General features: G+C 52.8%; 1 protein-coding gene across 1 annotated transcript in view; it reads left to right on the top strand.

Moving 5' to 3' along the window:
• Window positions 1-22,397, top strand: part of CROCC2 (ciliary rootlet coiled-coil, rootletin family member 2) — a 139,631-nt gene that overhangs the window by 93,235 nt on the left and 23,999 nt on the right. Inside the window, exons 24-31 of the mRNA XM_075068652.1 lie at window positions 4,417-4,655; window positions 5,222-5,381; window positions 6,535-6,702; window positions 7,535-7,886; window positions 8,452-8,636; window positions 16,955-17,075; window positions 17,731-17,894; window positions 21,198-21,638. Of these exons, the coding sequence (XP_074924753.1) occupies window positions 4,417-4,655; window positions 5,222-5,381; window positions 6,535-6,702; window positions 7,535-7,886; window positions 8,452-8,636; window positions 16,955-17,075; window positions 17,731-17,894; window positions 21,198-21,638 (1,830 nt within the window). The remainder of the gene's footprint in view (window positions 1-4,416; window positions 4,656-5,221; window positions 5,382-6,534; window positions 6,703-7,534; window positions 7,887-8,451; window positions 8,637-16,954; window positions 17,076-17,730; window positions 17,895-21,197; window positions 21,639-22,397) is intronic.

Here is a 22,397-nt window from a genome sequence, read left to right as displayed (position 1 = left end):
ACCGAGTTTTCGGCTCTTGTGGAGGAAAGGAAGCTCATTTCTAGGGCTTCGCTACAAGCCGCACTGGATGCAGTGGATGCGGCTACTTGTGTCATGGCCACAGGCATAGCTATGAGGAGGGGCTCCTGGCTCCAAATCTCGGGCTTGCCATATGAGGTCCAACAAACTATTCAGAATCTCCCCTTCGAGGATTTGGCTCTATTTTCTGAAAAGATGGATAAAAGGCTGCATAGCCTGAAAGATTCAGTAGCCACTCTCAAATCGTTGGACCTCCATACTTCCTGCTACACGGCATAAACATTTTAGGCTGCAACCTCCTCCACAGTTCTATCAGCCACAAAACTGTCAGGACGGCTCACAGAGGAGGAATAGGAATGGCAGAAGGCAACCGCACCCATCCTCAGGCCAGGGCTCTGGCCAATCTAAGCCACCCTCTGGGCTCAAACAGGCCTTTTGAAGGTGCAGTCAAGGGCAGCGCACCAGATCCCCAACTTGATCCAGCCCACCTTACCTTCTCGTCCCGACTATCCTCTTTGTACCATGCATGGTCCTGTCTCACCTCGGACCTTTTGATGCTCCACACGGTAGAGAGGAGATACTCCATCCAGTTCTGTGCCCACCCACCCTTCCATCCCCCTTCCCCATCCCTCTTCAGGGACTCTTCTCACAAGCAGCTTCTTATCCAGGAGGTGCAGTCACTGCTGTCTTTAGGGGCAGTAGAGGAGGTTCCTCAGGAGTACAGGGGTGAGGGCTTTTACTCTCGGTATTTCCTTATACCAAAAGCCAAAGGTGGCCTCAGGCCCATCCTGGACCTGCAAAAACTCAACAAGTTTGTGAAGAAACTCAAGTTCCGCATGGTCTCTTTGGCCTCAATCATCCCATCACTGGATCCAGCAGACTGGTATGCTGCCCTCAACTTGAGGGATGCATATTTCCATATCGCAATTACTCCGCCCCACAGGAAGTACCTAAGGTTTGTGGTGAGTGGTGCCCACTACCAGTTTACAGTCCTTCCATTTGGCCTGTCAGGAGCACCTCGACTCTTCACCAAGTGCATGGCAGTTGATGTGTTTTTGCACAGTCACCAGGTACAGGTGTTTCCGTACCTTGACGACTGGCTGATGAAGGGCCACTCCAGGACCCAAATGGAAGCTCAGGTCAGATTCATCAGAGCCACCGTCGACAACCTGGGTTTCCTTCTAAACAAAACAAAATCAACTCTGTCCCCTGTCCAGAGGATAGAGTTTATAGGGGCAGTACTGGGCTCGACCCAAGCCAGGGCATACCTGCAAGAAGCAAGGTTTCAGGCCCCAACAGATATAATTTGAGGCATCAGACAGTTTTCTACCACCACAGCAAGAAACTGCATGAAGCTTCTCGGACACATGGCTGCCTGTACCTAGGTGGTGCAGCATGCCAGACTCTGGCTTCGACCTCTTCAATCGTGGCTTCAATGTAACACCCAGCCCGGAACAGCTTGGATAGGATCGTGACCCTGCCTCGCCAGGTCATCGACTCCCTGATCTGATGGCTCGACCCTCAGGAAGTGTTCTCAGAGAGTCCCCTTCACCAGTCCACAGCCGTCTCTTTCGCTAGTGATGGATGCATCAGACTTGGGCTGGGGAGGTCATCTGGGAGACCGCAGGACTCAGGGTCTCTGGTCTCAGGTGGATCTGGCTCTCCACATCAACGTCAGAGAGCTGAGAATGGTGCATGCCAGACCTTCCGTGGATGCTTAATGGGACATTGTGTATCAGTTATGATGGACAAGACAACAACAATCTTCTATATCAACAAATGGGGGTGCACGCTCCTCTCCCCTGTGCCAGGAAGCCATGCTGTGGGACTTCTCTGCGAAACATTCAATACACCTGCAAGCGTCGTACCTCCCCAGGGTACAGAACGAGCTGGTGGATCATCTCAGCAGGTCGTCCCTTTACTGGGACATCACGTTCTCAATCTTCCAGAGGTGGGCCTTTCCCCAGATAGACCTATTCGCCACACATCAGAACAGGAAATGCCAGCAGTTCTGCTCCTTCCAGAATCACAACCTGGGCTCCAAAGCAGACGCATTCCTCCTTCCATGGAGAGGCCATCTCCTTTACGCCCATACCGCTAGTTCACAAGGTACTCTTCAAGATCCGGAGGGAATGAGCTCAGGTCATATTGATAGCACTAGCCTGGCCCCATCAGCAGTAGTACACATCTCTCCTAGACATGTCCGTGGAAGCCTAAGTCACCGTTCTACTCTTCCCAGACCTTCTGACACAAGATCATGGTCATCTTCAACATCCGAACCTCAAGTCACTTCACCTCATGGCGTGGAAGCTCCATGGTTGAACCTGATGTAGCTTTCCTGTTCAGACTAGGTTAGACAAGTCCTCCTTGGTAGCAGGAAACCCTCTATGAGAGCCACCTGCCTTGCCAAGTGGAAGAGATTTTCAATCAGGTCTGTGCAGTGCCATTTGTCCCCCGACGTTAGCCTCAGTGTAGCTCATTCTGGACTACTTCCTCCATCAAAAGCAGCAGGGGCTTTTGTTGTCTTCAATAAGGCTAAACTTAGATGCTATGTCGGCCTTCCATCTGGGCGTGGGGGGCCGCTTGGTGTCTGCTAACCCTATGGTCAGCCAATTTTTAAAAGGATGGCAGACTGTATCCTCACATCCATCAGCCTGTCACCACCTGGGACCTCAACCTGGTCCTCTCTAGGCTCATGGGACCACCATTTGAACCATTGGCAACATGTTCCATGCTCTACCTCTCTTACAAGGTGACATTCCTGGTAGCAATAACCTCAGCCAGGAGGGTGTCTGAGCTCAGGGCCCTAACGTCAGAGCCTCCCTACACCTAGTTCTATAAGGACAAGGTTCAGCTGAGGCCTCGTCCTGCTTTCCTCCCAAAGGTTGTATCTCAGTTTCATATTAACCAGGACATCTTTCTGCCAGTATTCTACCCTAAGCCTCATTCCAGTAGCAGGAAACAGAGACTGCACTCTCTGGATGTCTGCAGGGCTCTAGCCTTCTACATGGAGAGAACAAAGCCATTCAGAAAATCAGTCCAGTTATTTATTCATGGCAGTGGCAGACAGAATGAAAAGTCAGCTGGTATAGTCACAACGCGTCTCGTCATGGATAGCGTCCTGTGTTCGTGATTGCTACAACCTGGAGGGGGTTCCTGCACCTCCAGTCACTGCACACTCCACCAGGTGCAGGCTTCATCAACAGTGTTCCTGGCTCAGGTTCCCACTCAGGAAATCTGCAGAGCAGTGACATGGTCCTCCATCCATACTTCCGCCATGCACTATGCAATTACCCAGCAGGCCAGAGACAATGTGGCCTTCGGACAAGCAGCACTCCAATCAGTGAAAGACTCCGACCCTACCACCTAAACTTGGGCTTGTGAGTCACTTGACTGGAATCGACATGAACAAGTACTCAAAGAAGAAAAGATGGTTACTCACCTTCTCATAACTGTTGTTCTTCAGGGCTCTATATTGAGCGCCATGAAGGCGCTACTCCAGGGGGCACCCAGGTTGACCCGACGGTTGCTGATAGGGGAAAAATCTTCCAGCTACCATGAACATGCGCACGCACACACCTGATTGGAATAGACATGAAAAACACATCTCAAAGAACAACAGTTACGAAAAGGTGAGTAACTGTTTTTTATGAGGAAAGGATGAGGGAACTGGGCTTATTTAGTGTGCAGAAGAGAAGAGTGAGGGGGGATTTGATAGCAGCCTTCAACTACCTAAAGGGGGGTTCCCACAGAGGATGGAGCTAGGCTGTTCTCAGTGGTGGCAGATGACAGAACAAGAAGCAATGGTCTCAAGTTGCAGTGGAGGAGGTCTAGGTTGGATATTAGGAAAAAACTATTTCACTAGGAGAGTGGTGAAGCATTGGAATGGGTTACCTGGGGAGGTGGTGGAATCTCCATCCTTAGAGGGTTTTAAGGCACAGCTTGACAAAGCCCTGGCTGGGATGAATTAGTTGAGGTTGATCCTGCTTTGAGCAGGGGACTGGACTAGATGACCCCCTGAGGTCTCTTCCAACCCTAATCTTCTATGATTCTATGACTGCAGCGCTCGCAGCCCGGGCTGGCAGCATGCTGCACTGTACAAGGACTTCATATTACTCCTTCACATACTGGACTGTGAAACAAGCCAGCTTCTCAAGGTGCCAAGTGCCTCCTGCTAGGATGGAGTGCCCAGTATCCCCGTGACTGTAATGGAGAGCAGAGCCCCATTTGCAAAGGGCATCATGCTGGCTTAGAAGCTGCCACCTTCTCCTGTCAAGATGGACTGGCATTCACCCATCCTAGATGACAAGCAGCAGAGCCCAGCTCTGCTCCTCTAGTAGGGCTGAGATCCTGGGTGAGATAGTGCAGGGCGTGCATGTCTGTGTCTCTCTCCAAAAGGCAGAACAGTTAAGGACGCAGTTGCGGCTTGCAGAGGATGCCCGCGATGGGGTGCACAAGGACCTGATCGAGTTGCACGACAGGTTGCAGGAGGGTGAGGAAGCCCGAGAGCTCCAGCGCAAGGAGATGTTGGAAACCTGCAGGGTTTTGGGAGATGAGACCAGGGAGAAGGAAATAATGCAGAAATCCAATACTGAGCTGCGAGATGCCATCAAGAAGATGGAGAGCAAAAGGATCAGGTAGGCTCAGGGCTGTGCCAGGGGGGCTGCACCCTGAAGCAGACATTACTTGGCACTGTGATAGCCTGCCAAGGTACAGGCATGGCCAGGGACTGTTAGCTGGGCCCCAGATCCAAACCAGAAGGTGCAGAATAGTAGCAAAGACCTACCAGCATGTCCACCCAAAGCCATTCCAGCTAAGAACTGGGCACTATTCAGGGCTGGGGTGTACAAGTAGGGCTGGACTCTGCAGCCATTCCAGGCAGGCTCAAGGCAGCTGCTTCTCCCATAGCTCAACCCAGAGCCATTCCATCCAGTCCATGTCTCTTTCCCACCCCCAGATCTGGGTGCATTGGAATGGGCACAGTAGCATGATCTGACCTCTTCTCTGCCTCATCCACTTCCAGCCAGTGCAGAACTTCCCTGTGGGTTCTTTCCCTTCCAGACTTGTCCCCAGACAGCCCAGAGCTCCCACTCACACTGTGACGACACCTGGGTGACTAGGCAGGCAGTGCTCCCTACATAGATGTCCACTCACAACCCTTCAGCATTCCCCAGCCAGGAGTGACCATGCATGTCTGCTTCAGCTTGAAGAGAGGCCTAGAGGAGAAGGAGCAGAAAATCACCATGCTGGAGGAAACCAAGGCTGCAGCTCAGAAGGAGGCAGGAGAGCTGAGGGCAAACCTGCGGAAGGTGGAGAAGTCTCAGATGGAGGCCCGCCGGGAGCTGCAGGAGCTGCACAGACAGGCGAGTGCAGATGGCTCCCAGACACTTGCCAGCCAGGTCCCTTTGCTGTCCCAGCTCCATCAACCTCCGCAGACACATTCTGCCCCACACCTCTCCTTCTGGGAACTTCCTGACTGCAGTGCCTCCTCATAGGCTGCCCATTTGGGCCACTGAATGGGTCTCATTCCCCTGTGGCAACCTGGATTTCAGCGCCAGGCTGAGAGGAAGAGCTGGTAGCAGCCAAAGCCGCCTGGGGCATGCCCAGAAGTGCAGCTCTCAGCAGGGCCAGCTCCAAGCGCCAACATTCCAAGCAGGTGCTTGAAGCGACAATCTGCAAGGGGCGGCAGTCCATGTGTTTTTGCCCCCAAACAGCACGCCGAATTGCTGCCACAGACGGCGGGGGCAGTCCGTGTACCGTTAAAGCGGCACACACGTTTCCGCGGCAGCGGCAGTTCGGCAGCAGCTTCTATGTTCAGCTGTCCGCAGCAGTGCAGCATCTGTCTTCCGGCTGAAGACAGAAGCTGCCACTAAATTGTCGCCGTCGTGGAAACACGTGTGCCGCTCTAACCGCACATGGACTGCCCCCGCCGGCCACGGCAGCAATTTGGCGCGCTGCTTGGGGCTGAAAAACACTAGAGGCAGCCCTGGCTCCTAGGGAGGTGAGGGGCATCTCCCTCCCAAATGGAGACCATGTCCTGAAAATCCCCTTGGATAGAAACTGGAGGCTTCAAAGCTCCCCAGCCTCAATCCCCCAGTGCAAGAGGCAGAATGGCCTGGTCTCATTCCCCATTGCATTGGCCAGAGGAGTGACTGACTGCAGAGGGGAGCGTGCTACACAGGCCTGCTCCCCATGGGCTGTGCCAGCACCAGCCCAGGCCTGGCAGGCTGGGGAAAGGCGGACGGAGGAGCCTGCTAATGACCTAGAGTGAATCAGTGGGTCCCACATTGGTACTTTCCACCCTGTGGCACTTGGCCAGCTCTTCCAGAGAGGCGGAGGAACCCAACTAAGAAAGGATCATTTTGTCCATCCTCAAGCAGTCATTGCTGGGGGGAGGCAGCCCTGCCCCCAGTCAGGGCAGCAGCAGTGGCTTGCTGTGGCTGAGACGGGCCTGCCAGCGTGGCCCGTCCACCTCAGGCCAAGCCCAGGATCAACCCAAAGAACCGCCCTTTGCAGGTGAAGATGCTGGGGGACGAGAACAGCAAAAAGGGAAAAGAGGTGAGCGAGTTGCAGGCCCGTCTTCTGCAGCAGGAGCAGCGTGAGCAGCTGTGCCGCAGGCAGTCCCTGGAGCTGAAGCAGAGGATCGCGGAGATGGAGGGCAGCCAGGAATGTGTTCGCAAAGAGGTGAGCTGAGTAGGCACTGGAGCTGGCAGGCAGAAGTGGGTAGTGAGGGAGGGGGGCAGAGAGAAAGGATGGTGTGGAGGGAAGGGTACAAGGCCATCTGTAGATTAACCCAGCTAAGTCCACCAGGCCCCTGTGGGAGACCTCAAGGACTGTCTCCCTCCCTTCCTGTTCCTTCCCATCACCCTGAGGGTGCAGCCCTGAAGCAGAGGGGAGGGCAGTCCGCTCCCTGGCACCTGCCTGTAAACACTGCCCTGAGGTCTCCAGAGAGCGACCCAGGGCTCTCTCTGCCAGTGGGGTGGAACGCTGCAGCTCAGCCTGGGAGCCTGTGCACTGAACTGTGGGTGCTCCCGCCCTGCAGAGAGGGCTCTCTTTGGGTCTGTGCTGGGAAGCTCCTGGGCACTGTGTGTGTGTCGATGTGGAGCGCTTCTCCTGGCCCCTTCTGCATGCTCTCTGGTGGACTGTATGCAGACAGGGCCTGGCGGTTACTCAGGCACGGCGCTTTCATTTAGGCGACTTAGGCAGTCGCCTAGGGCGCCAGCATTATGGGGGGGGCGGCATTTTGCCGGGGGGGCGGCAGGTGGCTCCAGTGTAGCTGCCGCAGTCGTACCTGCGGAGGGTCTACTGGTCCCGCGGCTCCGGTGGACCTGCCGCAGGCATTTCTATGGACGGTCCGCTGGTCCCGCGGCTCTGGTGGACCTGCTGCAGGCATGCCTGCGGCAGCTCCACCAGAGCCGCGAGACCCGCGCGCGGGGCAGCGAAATGGCCTGGCGCCTAGAGCGCCAGAAACCCTGGCGCCGGTCCTGCGGTTATTCTGCAGTGCCCTCCCTTCCAGGTACTAAGCCTGCAGAGGAAGCTGGTGGAGGTGGAGTGGGAAGCCAGAGCCAGAGAGAAGGGGCTGACCAACAGCCTGGGCGAGAGTCACAGCAAGGAGAAGAAGCTCCGGGATGAGCTCCATAACATGGAGCTGAAGCTGCAGCAGGCTGGCGGGGTCAGCGAAGGCCTCCAACTGCGCCTCAGCACCACCGAGGGGCACCTCCAAGGCCTAGAGACAGAGCTGGCCAAGGCGGAGGCTGCCAAGAGGGAGGTGGAGTCGAAGCTTGGGATGCTGCATTCTGCCCTGCGCCGGACACTAGGGCTGAGTGGGCAGAGCCCCTCGCCCCAGAGACCCTGCTCCCCTAGCAAAGGTCAGCAGCCTTAGAGGGCTCGGCTGGGTTTGGGAGACAGACTGACTGGGCCAGATCACAGAGTGCCGTGTGTGTGACTGCACTGGAGCACTGATTGCACGTCCCAAGAGCTGTGTGACATTTCCCCAGTGCTCCAGGGTGAGGGCTGCTCTGGCGGGCCTGTAACCTTACAGGGTGGGGGCAGATACAGCACAGAGGGAAAGGTGTTGCCATGGCAGCAGTCAATTTGAAGGGGAAGAGGATGGTGCTTGAAGGAGCAGAGTGTCAGGCAGCTATCCCTGCCCTGAAATGGGAAAGCCATGGATGGGGCAGGGGTCTGCCTGGAAATCCAACCTAGCAGCAATCTCAGGAGAGGATGGCTCTGAATCCCTGCATGGATTATCCCCAGGCTGGGCTGAGGAGAGAAACACAGTTCTTGGACTGTAGCGATACACTTGCCTTGCAGCAGCTAATCCATATTGCCTCCTGCCGTTATCACATGGGGATGCTCTAGGCCTGCCTGATGGTCCCTCTCCCAACACACCCACCTGGCCTTCAGGCTTTGAGAGCATCTCTGCCACCACAGGAACTGACGGGCGACAGACTCCGGCCTCCCGCACTGTCTCTCCAGAGAGGAGCCATTCCCGCTCCCCCTTTGGTTGGGTTTCCCCTTTCCAAGGGGAGCACAGTTCCAGTGAGCCTGACCCGGAGAGAGTTCGAGATGCTTTGAGAGACTTCCTGCAGGAGCTGCGAGACACTCAGAGAGAAAGGGTAAGAGCATTGCCTTTCTGCTCCCATAGTGTCCCCCTGCCCCTCCACAAACTCCCCACTCTCTGCTCACGCCCAGGCCGTGCTCAGTGTCATGGTCACTGGCAATGCTGGCACAGATTTGCCCCCACATCGGATTTCTGCATTAACTGAAACAAATGTACAAGGACATTAAACTCCTGTCCCTTTCAGGTAGAATGAGCCCAGAAATGAGGCCTTGGTACTGCCCAGGACTGCATGCAAGCTTTACCCTCATTCATTTAATCTCCCTATGTAGCTTCCAATCTACACCTTGTCCACCAACCTCTAACCAGCACAGTCACTCCCAGTGCTACATTGTGGGACACAGCCCTCGGAACATGAGGCGCTGCACAAAGGGACATGGGACTGACACAGTGGACCAGAGCAGGGCTCCAGCCAGCCTGGTGTCATGGCTCTGACAGTGTCCAGCACCAGTTTCGGTAGAAGGTGTAAGAGGCCTTCAGTCTCCTTCCCTCCCCCTGTCAGTTACAGGCCAATTCAAGCCCTGTAGCTGGAAGGTTTAGATCCTTCCAAAACACTTGGTTATTTTTTTATTCCTTGTTATAACACTGGAGATTCTTGTTCTCCACAGAACTGTCTAACCTTTTGCTGAATCCAGCTGAGCTCTTGGCCTCAGTGATAGCTTGAGGCAATAGGTTCCACAGGCTCATTGCATGGAAAAATATTTACTTGGCCGCCACTGCTTGCTGAGTGTCGCTGAACGCCCCCTTGTTCTGATGCTGTGGTCTGGTTGTAGGGCATGGGCATGGTGGGATATTATTTCTCATTCTTCTCTGCTCTCCCTGTATTCCATGCCTTGGCCTTCCTTCCCCGACCCTTTGTGTTACTCCTTCCCCAAGTGTCTCCCTATCCCTCTTGTCAGTTCTTATCCCCGGAGAGAGAGGACTCTGCTCCCGAGTCACAGCACCTGGTCCACTGCTCTTTCTCTTCAGCTCTGCCTGTACGACAGGCTGGCGTAGGGAGCAGAACAGCCATAGGAGGTGTGGAAGCTGCATTCCCACCCTTGGGCTGACTCAGGGAGGAATATGGTCAATTCACAGTGTGTCCTTCCCTGTTAGCTGCTGGGGGAGCAGAAGAATGTTTCCAGGGAATGGCACATGAGATGCCACATGCTTGAAAAGCAAGTCAGGCATTGCTCACTGCTGTAGTTAGCTCAGTGCAGCCGTGTGGGATGTGTGCACAACCTGAGCAGGAAAGTGGGCCAGACATGGTATGCCAGGCCACATCAGGCCATGGAAGAGTTAAACTATGCCTCCAGACACTGCCCTCCCCACACACTCCATTGCCAGGGAGCCGAGTGCCCATGCAGTCCTGTGATTTGTCAAGCTCTGTCGCTGGGCAAGGAGAGTCAAGGAAAGAGGACATGGAGGGGCAGGAGCACATGGAGAGCTGCATTTCCTTAGAGGATATTGCCAGCTGCCCTCTCGGCCACCCTTGCAGAGTCCAGGCCTGATCTGCAGCTGCTGTAACTTGACTCACCTCCAGCAGAGCAAGGCTGGTGACCCGCTGAATATTTGGCCTGCTGACTCCAGTGGAGCTAGGGCTGATTTGCACCAGCTGGGGACCTGACCCCAGTGACTCCAGTGGAACTAGGGCTGATTTACACCAGCTGGGGACCTGACTCCAGTGACTCCAGTGGAGCTAGGGCTGATTTACACCAGCTGGAGACCTGACGCCAGTGACTCCAGTGGAGCTAGGGCTGATTTACACCGGCTGGGGACCTGACCCCAGTGACTCCAGTGGAGCTAGGGCTGATTTACACCAGCTGGGGACCTGACCCCAGTGACTCCAGTGGAGCTACGGCTGATTTACACCAGCTGGGGACCTGACCCCAGTGACTCCAGTGGAGCTGACCTTGTCAGGGTGGTTCCCACCCTCTGTCTTAGCAGGGCTGCATGCTGCTCCATCAGTGAGCCTGTCTGTGCCCCTGCAGGCCCTGGGCAGACAGCTACTCAATAGCAACGGGAGCCTAACACCCCTCTCCAGCACTCCGCGGAGCGAGACACCCCTGGCAAACCACCAGGCCACCTCAAGGACATGCTCAGCATCACGACTCCACCAGCTGAGCTTGACCCTAAGTTGACCTTAACAGCATTTATATAGCAACGTTCTCTGTTCCTTCAGCCTCTCCCCTTTGGTCTTCCTCTGTTGTGTCCTATTGCTCAAAACATGATTCTTATAAAGATGCATAAATATTTATACAAGCATAATGTAAAAAACATTGACTGTCATAATAATCAAAGCCACGGCGCAGCCAAAGGGCTTTCTCTAGGATTGAGAAATCAGTTAATACTTTATGGGTCTAAGCTATCAAGTTTGAGGCGCTCCTGCCTTCCCCATCCCGTCAGGCTGCTGGAGTTTGCTGGCGTCGAGGTGAGCAGCTGTGTCCAGTTGTGTCTTTCAGTGAACACAAGGGAAGGTGTATTCCCTTACAGCTGAAGGAGGTTTGATGGTTTGATTAACATTCTGTGTGTCATTTTCATATGATTACTGTGTACAGCCCTTCCTTAAGACTCCCACTGACTGCCCAAACTATCGGCCTGCACCAGTGCTCACTGACATCAATTGAAGGATTCCCATTGATTTCAGTAGGCTTCAAGTTCCTCAAGTTCTACCGGGTGGTCAGCAGCAGCCCACCTCCCTATTAAAGACAAGGAGTAACATTTTCCACAGCACCTAAGGGTATGTCTACACTACGAAATTAGGTCAATTTTATAGAAGTCGATATTTAAAAATCGATTTTATACAGTCGATTGCGTATATCCACACTAAGCACATTAAGTCGGTGGAGTGCGTCCTCACTACCATGGCTAGCATCGACTTACAGAGCGGAGCACTGTGGGTAGCCATCCCACAGTTCCCGCAGTCTCCGCTGCCCATTGGAATTCTGGCTTAAGCTCCCAATGCCTGATGGGGCAAAAACATTGTCGCGCATGGTTTTGGGTACATGTCGTCAGTCTCCCCTCCCTCCATGAAAGCAACGGCAGACAATCGTTCTGCGCCTTTTTTCTGCGCAGACGCCATACCATGGTAAGCATGCAGCCTGCTCAGCTCAGCTCACCAACACCACCATTGTTGTGTCCTGGGTGCTGCTGGCAGCAGACGGTGCAGTAGGTCTGCAAACCATCGTCATACACCGCTTCCGCTGCAACTCTGTTCTGCTGCTATTGGCTCAATAGCAAATTTCTCCATGTTGTCTGTCATGGGCTCCCAGGTGTATGTGTTCTTCCTCAGGAAATGTGTGCGCTGCTAACCGTCGTCCTTCACCACTTCCGCTGCAACTCTACTCTTCTGCAGACACCATACCATGGCAAGCATGGAGCCCGCTCAGATCATCACTGCTGCTGTGAGCATTGTAAATACCTCACGCATTATCCTGCAAAGTGTGCAGAACCTGCAAAAGCAGGGTAGGAGGTGATGACAGTGTGATCACAATCGTGATGAGGACATGGACACAGACTGCTCTCAAGGTACGGGCCCTGGCAATCTGGACATCATGGTGGTAATAGGGCAGGTTCGTGCTGTGGAACGCCGATTCTGGGCCCGGGAAACAGACTGGTGGGACCGCATAGTGTTGCAAGTCTGGGATGATTCCCAGTGGCTGCAAAACTTTCCCATGCATAAGAGCACTTTCATGGAATTTTGTTACTTGCTTTCCCCTGCCCTGAAGCACAAGAATATCAAGATGAGTGCAGCCCTCACAGTTCACAGGCAAGTGGCGATAGCCCTCTGGAAGCTTGCAATGCCAGACAGCTACAGGAATCAATTTGGAGTCAGTAATTCTAATGTGGGGGCTATTGTAATCCAAGTAACCAACACAATCACTGAGCTGCTGCTATCAAGGGTAGTGACTCTGGGAACTGTGCAGTTCATAGTGGATGGCTTTGCTGCAATGGCGTTCCCTAACTGTGCTGGGGTGATAGACAGAACCCATATCCCTATCTTGGGACCGGACCACCTTGGCAGCCAGTACGTAAACCACAAGGGGTACTTTTCAGTGGTGCTGCAAGCACTGGTGGGCACTGGTGGATCACAAGGGACATTTCACTGACATCAACATGGGATGGCCAGGAAAGGTGCATGAAGCTCGCATCTTCAGAAACTCTGGTCTGTTTGAACAGCTGCAGTAAGGAACTTACTTCCCAGACCAGAAAATTACCATTGTGGATGTCAAAATGCCTATAGTTATCCTTGGGGACCCAGCCTCCCCTTAATGCCATGGCTCATGAAGTCGTACACAGGCACCCTGGACAGTAGTAAGGAGCAGTTCAACTGTAGGCTGAGCAAGTGCATAATGGTGATAGACGCATTTGGACGTTTAAAAGCTTGCTGGCACAGTTTACTAACTAGGTTAGACCTCAGCGAAACCAATATTCCTATTGTTATTACTGCTTGCTGTGTGCTCCACAATATCTGTGAGAGTAAGGAGGAGATGTTTATGGTGGAGTGAGAGGTTGAGGCAAATTGCCTGGGGGCCAGTTACAGACAGCCAGACACCAGGGCAATTAGAATTGCACAGCTGGGTGCCCTGCGCATCAGAGAAGATTTGAAAACCAGTTTCATGATTGGCCAGGCTACCGTGTGACAGTTTTCTTTGTTTCTCCTTGATGAAAACCTGCCCCCTTGGCTGACTCTACTTCCCTGTAAGCCAACCGCCCTCCCTTACCCCCTTTGATCACTGCTTGCAGAGGCAATAAAGTCATTGTTGTTTCCAAATCATGCTTTCTTTATTAATTCATCACACAAATGGGGGAAAACTCACAAGGTAGCCCAGGAGGGGTGGGTGAGGAGGAAAGGACTGGGTGGGGTGGTGGATGAGGGGAGAAGGGAAGGACAAGGCCACACTACAGTTCAAAACTTATTGAATGCCAGCCTTCTGTTGCTTGGGCAATCCTCCAGGGTGCAGTGGCTGGGTGCCCATAGCCTCTTTCTCCCCACCCCGCATTCTTGGGTATCTGGGTGAGGAGGATATGGAACTTGAGGAGGTGGGCAGGTGATTATACAGGGGCTGCAATGGTGATCTGTGCTCCTGCTGCCTTTCCTGCAGCTCCATCAGATGCCTGGGCATGTAAGTTTACTCCCCCATTAGCCTCAACATTGCATCCTGCCTCCTCTCAGTGTGCTCCTTCCTCCTCTCATTGCATTCATTTAACGCTGTCCTGGACTCTGCCATTGTTTGCCTCCATGCATTCAGCTGAGCTCTTTCACTGCAGGAGGACTGCATGAGCTCTGAGACCATCTCGTCGAGAGTCTGTTTTTTTCGTCTTCTAATCTGTGCTAGCCTCTGGGACAGAGACAATAGGGGGAGCATAGAAACATTTGCAGCTGTGGGAGGAAAAAAAGGGAGAGTAGTATTTAAAATGATACATTTTAAAGAACTAAGGGAAGACTATTTCACGCTGAATCAAGCAATTCACATTACATAGCACATGTGCTTTTGCTACAAGGTCGCATTTTGCCTCTTATATTGAGTGCCTCCCAGTTTGGTGTGAGACATCACACACGTCGGCTGGTCAACAGAATTCGGCTTGCAGACAAAGGGTTTCGGCTTCTTCAACCTTCGTAACATGTGGAAACGGTTTCAAACAGCAGCGTGCATCCTCCTTTCCCATACCAACCAAAGCCTGTTGGGTTGGCCATTTAAAAGGAGGGGATGCAGTTTTAGGGTAAATGTCCAACCCCCTCACACCCAATTCTCTGGGATGATCGCTTCTCCCTCTCCCTCCGCCCCACCGCGTGGCTAGTATCAGGGAAGATCCCTGTCAGCCAAACGCGAACAGCTCAGCATGAACGGGCCTCCCCGCACCACGTGGCTAACAGCGGGAATGATTTATTTTCAGCCAAAGGCAAACAGCCAAAGTCTGGGCTCATTTGCTGCAAGGTTTTGTTCTGCAGTGTTTCCAGACTACTTGCTACTGGCTTGGTGTGGTAAATTAATCATTAAACATGTTTGCTTTTAAACCCTGTATTATATTTACAAAGGTACACTCACCAGAGGTGCCTTCTCCGGCTTCATGGTCCAGGAGCCCGCCTTGGGAGGGTGGGAGGGTATTGGCTCCAGGGTGATGAACAGTTTCTGGCTGCCGGGGAGAAGGGACTCTCCGCTTGCCTGCTGTGCGCTATCCTCAACCCCTCCTCATCATTATCTTCCTCATCTTCAAACTCCTCATCCCTGTTGTGTGAGACTCTCCCCTTGTGGGTGTCCATGGACAGTGGTGGGGTAGTGGCAGGGGCCACACCTAGAACTGCATGCAGCTCATAGAATTGGCATGTATGGGACTCGGATCCGGAGCGAGCGGTTGCATCCTTTGTTTTTTGGTAGGCTTGCCTCAGGTCCTTAACTTTCACATAGCACTGCTGTGTGCCCCGTTATAGCCTCTGTCCATCATGCCTTTGGAGATTTTTTCAAATAGTCTGGCGTTTCGTCTTTTAGAACGGAGTTCTGCCTACACAGATTCTTCTCCCCGTACAGCGATCAGATCTGGTACCTCCCGTTCGGTCCATGCTGGTGCTCTTTTGCGATTCTGGGACTCCATGGTCACCTGTGCTGATGAGTTCTGCATGGTCACCTGTGCTGATCAGCTCACCACACTGGCCAAACAGGAAATGAAATTCAAAAGTTCCCGAGGCTTTTCCTGTCTACCTGGCCAGTGCATCTGAGTTGAGAGTGCTGTCCAGAGCGATGACAATGGAGCACTCTGGGATAGCTCCCAGAGGCCAATACCATTGAATTGCATCCACACTACCCCAAATTCAACTCACAACGTCGATTTTAGGGCTAAACCCCTCGCCGGGGAGGAGTACGGAAATCGATTCTAAGAGCCCTTTACATCAACAAATGAGACTTGTTCATGTGGACAGGTGCAGGGTTAAATCAACCTAAAGCTGCTAAATTCGACCCTAAACTCATAGTGTAGACAAGGGCTAAGTGACTTTTGAAATTGGGATGTAGGTCACTTAGATGCTGTGGAAAATGTTATCCCTTGTCTTTAATATGAAGGCTACAGATGCCTGCCTGCCTTACTCCATTGTGGCCCCAACAATCAAGATGTAGCATTGCATGCTGGAACCAGGGGTCTCTGCAGGGCTTAGCTCCATACTGAAGAGGATGGCTGCAATCTGTGCCATTTTGTGCAAAGTAGGTTCCCCCTTTGGGCTCCTGGCAGGGTGTCCGTGAAGCCTAGCTTGGCAAAGTTTGGGCACCTGCGGCATGGATGGCAAAGAACATAATGGAAACTAGCAGGAAATGGGGAGCTGTCTTTGGCCAGGAGACTACAGACATTCAGGGCTGTTTGTGGCCAAGAGTACAGGCTGGGTTTGATAATGTTCTTTTGAAGGTAACTGGATTGTGATTCACAAACCAGCAGCCAGACTCTGCCTCCCATTACACTCCTGCTGCCGTGCTGACCTGAAGCCGGATCCTGTTTTGTTGGTGTTTTAATGATGGTTTATGTCATGCACTTTGGCAGCAGCTTCCATCTGAGGATATAAAGCCTTTACAAATAGTGCTGTCTGTAGCCTCGTCACAGGCCCCTGGCAAGTGGTGATACCCCCATCACCCAGATGAGGAAACGGAAACACTGAGTGGGTGGGTGAGTTGCCCAGACCTGAGAGTAGGATACAGGAGAGTCAGCTTCTACTTTGCTGCTCTGGGCAAGTCGCCCCTCCACACACCAGGAAGAAGGATGGGGCCGTTCGTAATCCCTGTACTTTAAGAACAACCTCATCCGCCTTCCTGGCATGCAGTGTGAGGTGGAGGTTTGGTGTGGTTTAGGCGCTGGGTATAGGATTGCTGCTGAGTCCTCCTTTCCCATTTCCCACACTGGACTCTGGGGTGTAAATCAGGATAGATCCACAGCACAGTCAGTTATGCAGCTAAGGATCTGTTAGCACACGTTGCTTTCATTTGCTGAGCTTGCAGTTTAGTGATGTTTAAAAATGCTCAGAAGACTTTGAGGAAGAGGACACTGAGATTAAAATGGTCCTTTGTTGGGACCATCGTGTAGACATGTTTGTGTATGTGTGTGTCAGACATCACACTCACAAACTGACATGACACCAATATTTACAGGACCCCATTAGAGATCTGGCTCCAGGGATGTTCTGATTAGCGTCAGGAAGTTCCCATTGTTAAACTTAGTGTTTCATGTACTTGCTTTTCTCCTTTCTCTTTCTCCACCTCCCCCCACCCTCCCCGCCACCTGCCCCTTGTGTCTCGGCATATTCCTCTTTCTCTCCGGCCTCCACTTAAAATCTGACACTATTTTTCCTTCTCCCAGGATGATTTAAGGACACAGGTGATGAACCTGAACCGTCGGCTGAATGAAATGGCGAGTGACCGGGACCAGACCAACAATCGTATCGTGCAGTTGCAGAAGTTGCTGGCAGACTCTGAGGAAGGCCAGTCATTCTCCTCTTCTCCCTCTAGATTCCATAAGGTCCAGCTGATGCAGCTGGAGCACTCTGTCGCTAGGACAGCAGGAGCACACAGGATCAGCTCTCCTCTTGTGTCAGAAGGGGCTAGCTGGTCAGGCAGAACTGCAGAAGTTCTAGTTTGCGATTGAACAGTGATGCCAGGCAAGCCCTGACCTCATGGCCAGGATGCAGCCATCCCAACCCGAGGGATGGAGGGTGTGTGTGACTAGAAAGTTAGATACAGGTATAAAGCTACACAGGCTTGCCAAAAACAGCTCCTGTGACCAGAGCCCAAGAGTCATGTGACCATAAGCAAGTCACTTCTGCTCTCAGTGCCTCTTTTTGCCCTGCCAGCCTTTATCCATAGGGATTGCAAGCTCCCGACCTTGGTGCAAGGCCAGTCTCTCTTTGGCTTCCTGATGTGTTCAGCCCTGCCTTGCCGCATGGAGTCCAGGGCTGGGTTTCTGGCACATGCCTTCTTTGGGTGATATCCCCATGCACTGATGCAGCAACCCTTAGATCCAGTGGCTGGATTGCTCCCCCAACCATTGCAGAGATCCACTGGGGAAGCAGTGCTCTTCTCCCTCCCACAGATCAGAGCCCGTTCCTCAAACCTCTGTCTCTCCTTTCCCATACCCAGGCAAGCGAGGCATGGACGGGCGCCTGAGCAGTGCACAGATGGCCCTGGCGCTGCAGGAGGAGACCATTCGGAGAGTGGAGAGGGAGCGCCATGCCTTGGCAGAGCAGATCGCTACCCTGGAGTGCAGCATGCATGCCAGGGAGGAGAAGAACAGGGAGCTACAGGTGGGTCTGAGCCTGCAAGGAGTAAGAGTAGGAAGTGCATGTTATGGGGCAGCCACCCATTAGGAAACAGGGAGGGGGAGCTCTGTAAAAGTCACCAGTGGAAAGGGAGAGTCATAAGAATATAAAAACGGCCATACTGTGTCAGACCAAATGTTCATCTAGCCCAGGAACTTGTCTTTGGACAGTGGCCAATGCCAGGTGCCCCAGAGGGAATGAACAGAACAGGGAATCATCAAGTGATCCATCCCCTGTTGCCCATTCCCAGCTTCTAGCAAACAGAGGCTAGGGACACCAGCCCTGCCCATCCTGGCTAATAGCCATTGATGGACCTATCATCCATGAATTTATCTAGTTCTTTTGAAGCCTACTATAGTCTTGGCCTTCACAACATCCTCTGGCAAAAAGTTCCACAGATTGACTGTGTGTTTTGTGAAAAAATACTTCCTTTTGTTTGTTTTAAATTGGCTGCCTATTCATTTCATTTGCTGGCCCCTAGTTCTTGTGTTATGTGACAGAATAAATAACACTTCCTTATGCACTTTCTCCAGACCAGTCATGATTATAGACCTCTTATCATATCCCCCTTTAGTCATCTCTTTTCTCCGCTGAAAAGTCCCAGTCTTATTAATCTCTCCTCATACGACAACTGTTCCATACCCCTAATCATTTTTGTTACCCTTTTCTGAACCTTTTCCAAATCCAATATATGTTTTATGAGATGGGGCAACAAAATCTGCACGCAATATTCAAGATGTGGGTGTACCATGGATTTATATAGAGGCAATGTGGTATTTTCTGTCTTATTATCCATCCCTTTCTTAATGATGCCCAACATTCTGTTTGCTTTTTTAACTGCCGCTGCACATTGAGTGGATGTTTTCAGAGAACTATCCACAATGACTCCAAGATCTCTTTCTTGAGTGGTAACAGCTAATTTGGATCCCATCATTTTATATGTATAGTTGGGATTATGTTTTCCAATGTGCATTACTTTGTATTTATCAACATTGAATTTCATCTGCCATTTTGTTGCCCAGTCACTCAGTTTTGAGAGATCCTTTTGTAGCTCTTCACAGTCTGCCTGGGGCTTAACTATCTTGAGTAGCTTTGTATCATCTGCAAATTTTGCCACCTCGCTGTTTACCCCTTTTTCCAGATCATTTATGAATATGTTAAATTGGACTGGTCCCAGTACAGACCCCTGGGGGACACCACTATTTACCTCTGTCCATTCTGAAGACTAACCTTTTATTCCTACCCTTTGTTTCCTATCTTTTAACCAGTTACTGATCCATGAGAGAAGCTTCTCTCTTATCCTATGACTGCTTACTTCGCCTAAGAGCTTTTGGTGAGGGACCTTGTCAAAGGCTTTCTGAAAATCTAAATACACTATATCCACTGGATCTCCCTTGTCCACATGCTTGTTGACCCTCTCAAAGAATTCTAGTAGATTGGTGAGACATGATTTCCCTTTACAAAAAACATGTTGACTCTTCCCCAACAAATTATGTTCATTGATGTGTCTGACAGTTTCGTTCTTTACTGTAGTTTCAACCAGTTTGCACAATACTGAAGTCAAGTTTACCAACGTGTAATTACTGGGGTCACCTCTGGAGCCCTTTTTAAAAATTGGCATCACATTAGCTATCCTCCAGTCATTTGGCACAGAAGCTGATTTAAATGATAGTTTACAGATGACAGTTAGTAGTTCTACAATTTCACATTTGAGTTCCTTCAAAACTCTTGGGTAAATACCATCTGGTCCTGGTGACTTATTACTGTTAATTTATCAATTTATCATATTCACATTCACAAGCATATTTTCATAAAGCATATGGAGTGCAATGTCACATTTCTTTTCTGAAATTAAACGCTATTGTTTTGGGCCGCTGTGGTGTTTTCCCCACCACAGGGATGTTACATTTAATTATATTATGGTCACTATTACGAAGCAGTCCAGCTATAGTCACCTATTGGACCAGCTCCTGAGCTCCACTTAGGACTAAATCAGGAATTACCTCTCCTCTGGTGGGTTCCAGGACCAGCTGCTCCAAGAAGCAGTTATTTAAGGTGTCAAAAAACTTCATCTCTGCATCCCTAGTCAATATGGGGATAGTTGAAATCCCCCATTATTATTGAGTTTTTTATTTTAATAGCCTCTCTAATCTCCCTGAGCATTTCACAGTCACTATCACCATTCAGGTCAGGTGGTCGGTCCCTGAGCAGGGAGTGTGGAGGGGTGAGCCAGTTCATGAGGCGGAAGCAGACGCATGAGGGGGAAGTGTGATGGGCTGGCGCGTGTATGAAGGGGAGCAGGCATGCGAGGGGGGGAGTATGATGGGCTGGCGCATGAGGGGGGAGCAGCCGCGTGAGCAGGGAGCGTGGAGGGGTGGGCCGGCATGTGAGTGGGGAGTAAGCATGCGAGCAGGGAGCTTGGAGGGATGTGTTGGCCTGCGAGCAGGGAGTATGGGGTGGGAGGTGTGCAAGGGAGCATGGAGGGATGGGCTGGCTGGCGCGTGTGAGGGGGGAGCAGGTGCGGGGAGTGTGGACAGGTGTGTGAGGGGGGAGCAGGCCCAGGAGCGTGGAGGGGCTGGCCGACGTTTGAGGGGGGAGCAGGTATGTGAGCGGGGAGCGGGGACAGGTGGGCCAGCAAATGAGGGGGGAGAAGGCATGGGGAGCGTGGCAAGACATGCGAGGGAGGAGCAGGCATGGGGAGTGTGGAGGGGCGGGCCGGCGCGTGAGCGGGAAGTGTGGAGGGGTGGGCTGGCAAGTGAGGGGGGAGCAGGCATGTGAGCGTGGAGGAGCAGGCCGGCATGAGACGGAGGAGCAGGCGTGAGTGTGGAGGGGCCCATGAGGAGGGAGCAGGCGCAGGAGTGTGGAGGGTTGGGCTGGCACGCAAGGAGGGTGGGGAGGGGCAGTGTGTGAGCAAGGAGCGTGGCAGGGCTGGGTGGGGTGGTGCATGAAGGGGGAGCAGGCGCGCAAGCAGGGAGCGTGGAGGGGCAGGCCAGGCCAGGCCGGCACGCAAGGAGGGAGCGTGGAGGGGCTGGCCAGCGTGCAAGCGGGGAGGGCTGGATCGGGCCGGGCCAGGCCGGCACAAGAGGCGGGAGCGTGGAGGGGCAGCCCAGCCTGGCACACAAGGGGAGTGTGGAGGGGCAAGCCTGTGTGTGCACAAGCGAGGAGGGGTTGGCCAGCATGTCAGGGGAAGCGTGGAGTGACGGGCCGGCACACGAGGGGGTCGCACGCTGCAGGCAGTGGTGGAAAGGATGATACACGTTGCTGAAGTAGGTCACCTTTGTTTTTCAGGTGAAGGTCACTAGGCTGAAAGCCAAGGATACCAAACTGGAGACGGACAAGCGGAGGCTGAAAGAAGTCCTGGAGGCAGCCGAGAGCAGGGCCACCAAGCTGGAGCTGAGCCATCGCTCCATGGAAGGGGAGCTTCAGCATGTCCGGCTCAGCCTGGTGGACCGAGATACTGAGATCCAGGCCCTGCAGGAGCAGGTCCAGGCCCTGCGCTGCCAGCTGGGGGACAGCGAGAGCAAATCAGCCATGCTGCAGCAGGAGCTGGGCCGCCTGGGTCACTCACTGGCCCAGACAGAGGACAAGGAGAGCCACCTGAAGGACAAGGTGCAGAGCCTTTCCCAGGCACTGACTGATGCCTCCACGGGGTCCTCCACCCTTCAGGAGAACATCTTCCAGTTGCAGAAGGCTCTGACAGCAGCGGAGCAAGATCGCCGGGTGCTCCAGGTAATGGTCCCACCCCTTCTCCTTAGCATTGAGCAAGCAGACAATGTAGGGGTGGGACTAAGCAGGGGGAAAGGGGTCAGGGCAGTCTCTGGCCCTTTGGACACAGTCGGAAAGGCCGTTCCACCTGCTGAGCCCACCAGTGTACATCCCAGTGGGGTCCAGTCCACCTCACAAACACCCCGTGTTGCAGGATGCACCATGTCCCACCAGAGAGCAGAGCACTGGGACCAGCACCAGGTGGAACTCAGCTTGAACAGGGGCTTGTAAACACTCCCTTTGGTTCCAATGCACTGGGGTTTGCCCAGCGTAAATATCGCAACATTTTGGAACAAACTAGTGTTTAGGTGAAGCATGGCCCAAGGGGAAGCTGCCCTGTTCAGAGATCACAGGGAAGCCAGCTGGCTGTAGGACCTCCCAGGAGGAAGTTTGCAGGCCTGAGTTGGGAGGTCAGGCTAGATGGGCAGAATGGGCCCTTTCAGCCTGGAAATCCACAAACCTGTGAATTTAGCGTGATGTCAGCGCAGCCCTGTAATCAGCCTAGCCTGCTTGGGGCTGGGCCCTGGCTCTCCTCCATGGCTACAAACATTAGTAATCCTTTCAGCCAGCTTGGCCTGAGGTTTGAGTTGCTGCACGGCATAATCCAGGCCCCAGTATGATGGTAATGCTGTCTGTGCTGTTCCTCTTCTGTGGGGTGATGTGTTGTCAAGCTGGAGCTGCCATCAGCAATCCATTGCAAAGAAAAAGGGAGCTGTGGCTCCA

The sequence above is a fragment of the Chelonoidis abingdonii genome, chromosome 8 (assembly GCF_003597395.2).
Source record: "Chelonoidis abingdonii isolate Lonesome George chromosome 8, CheloAbing_2.0, whole genome shotgun sequence".
Classification (NCBI taxonomy): Eukaryota; Metazoa; Chordata; order Testudines; family Testudinidae; genus Chelonoidis; species Chelonoidis abingdonii.
The sequence above is the reverse complement of the archived record's forward strand: the minus strand, read 5'-3'. Positions and strand labels throughout refer to the sequence as shown.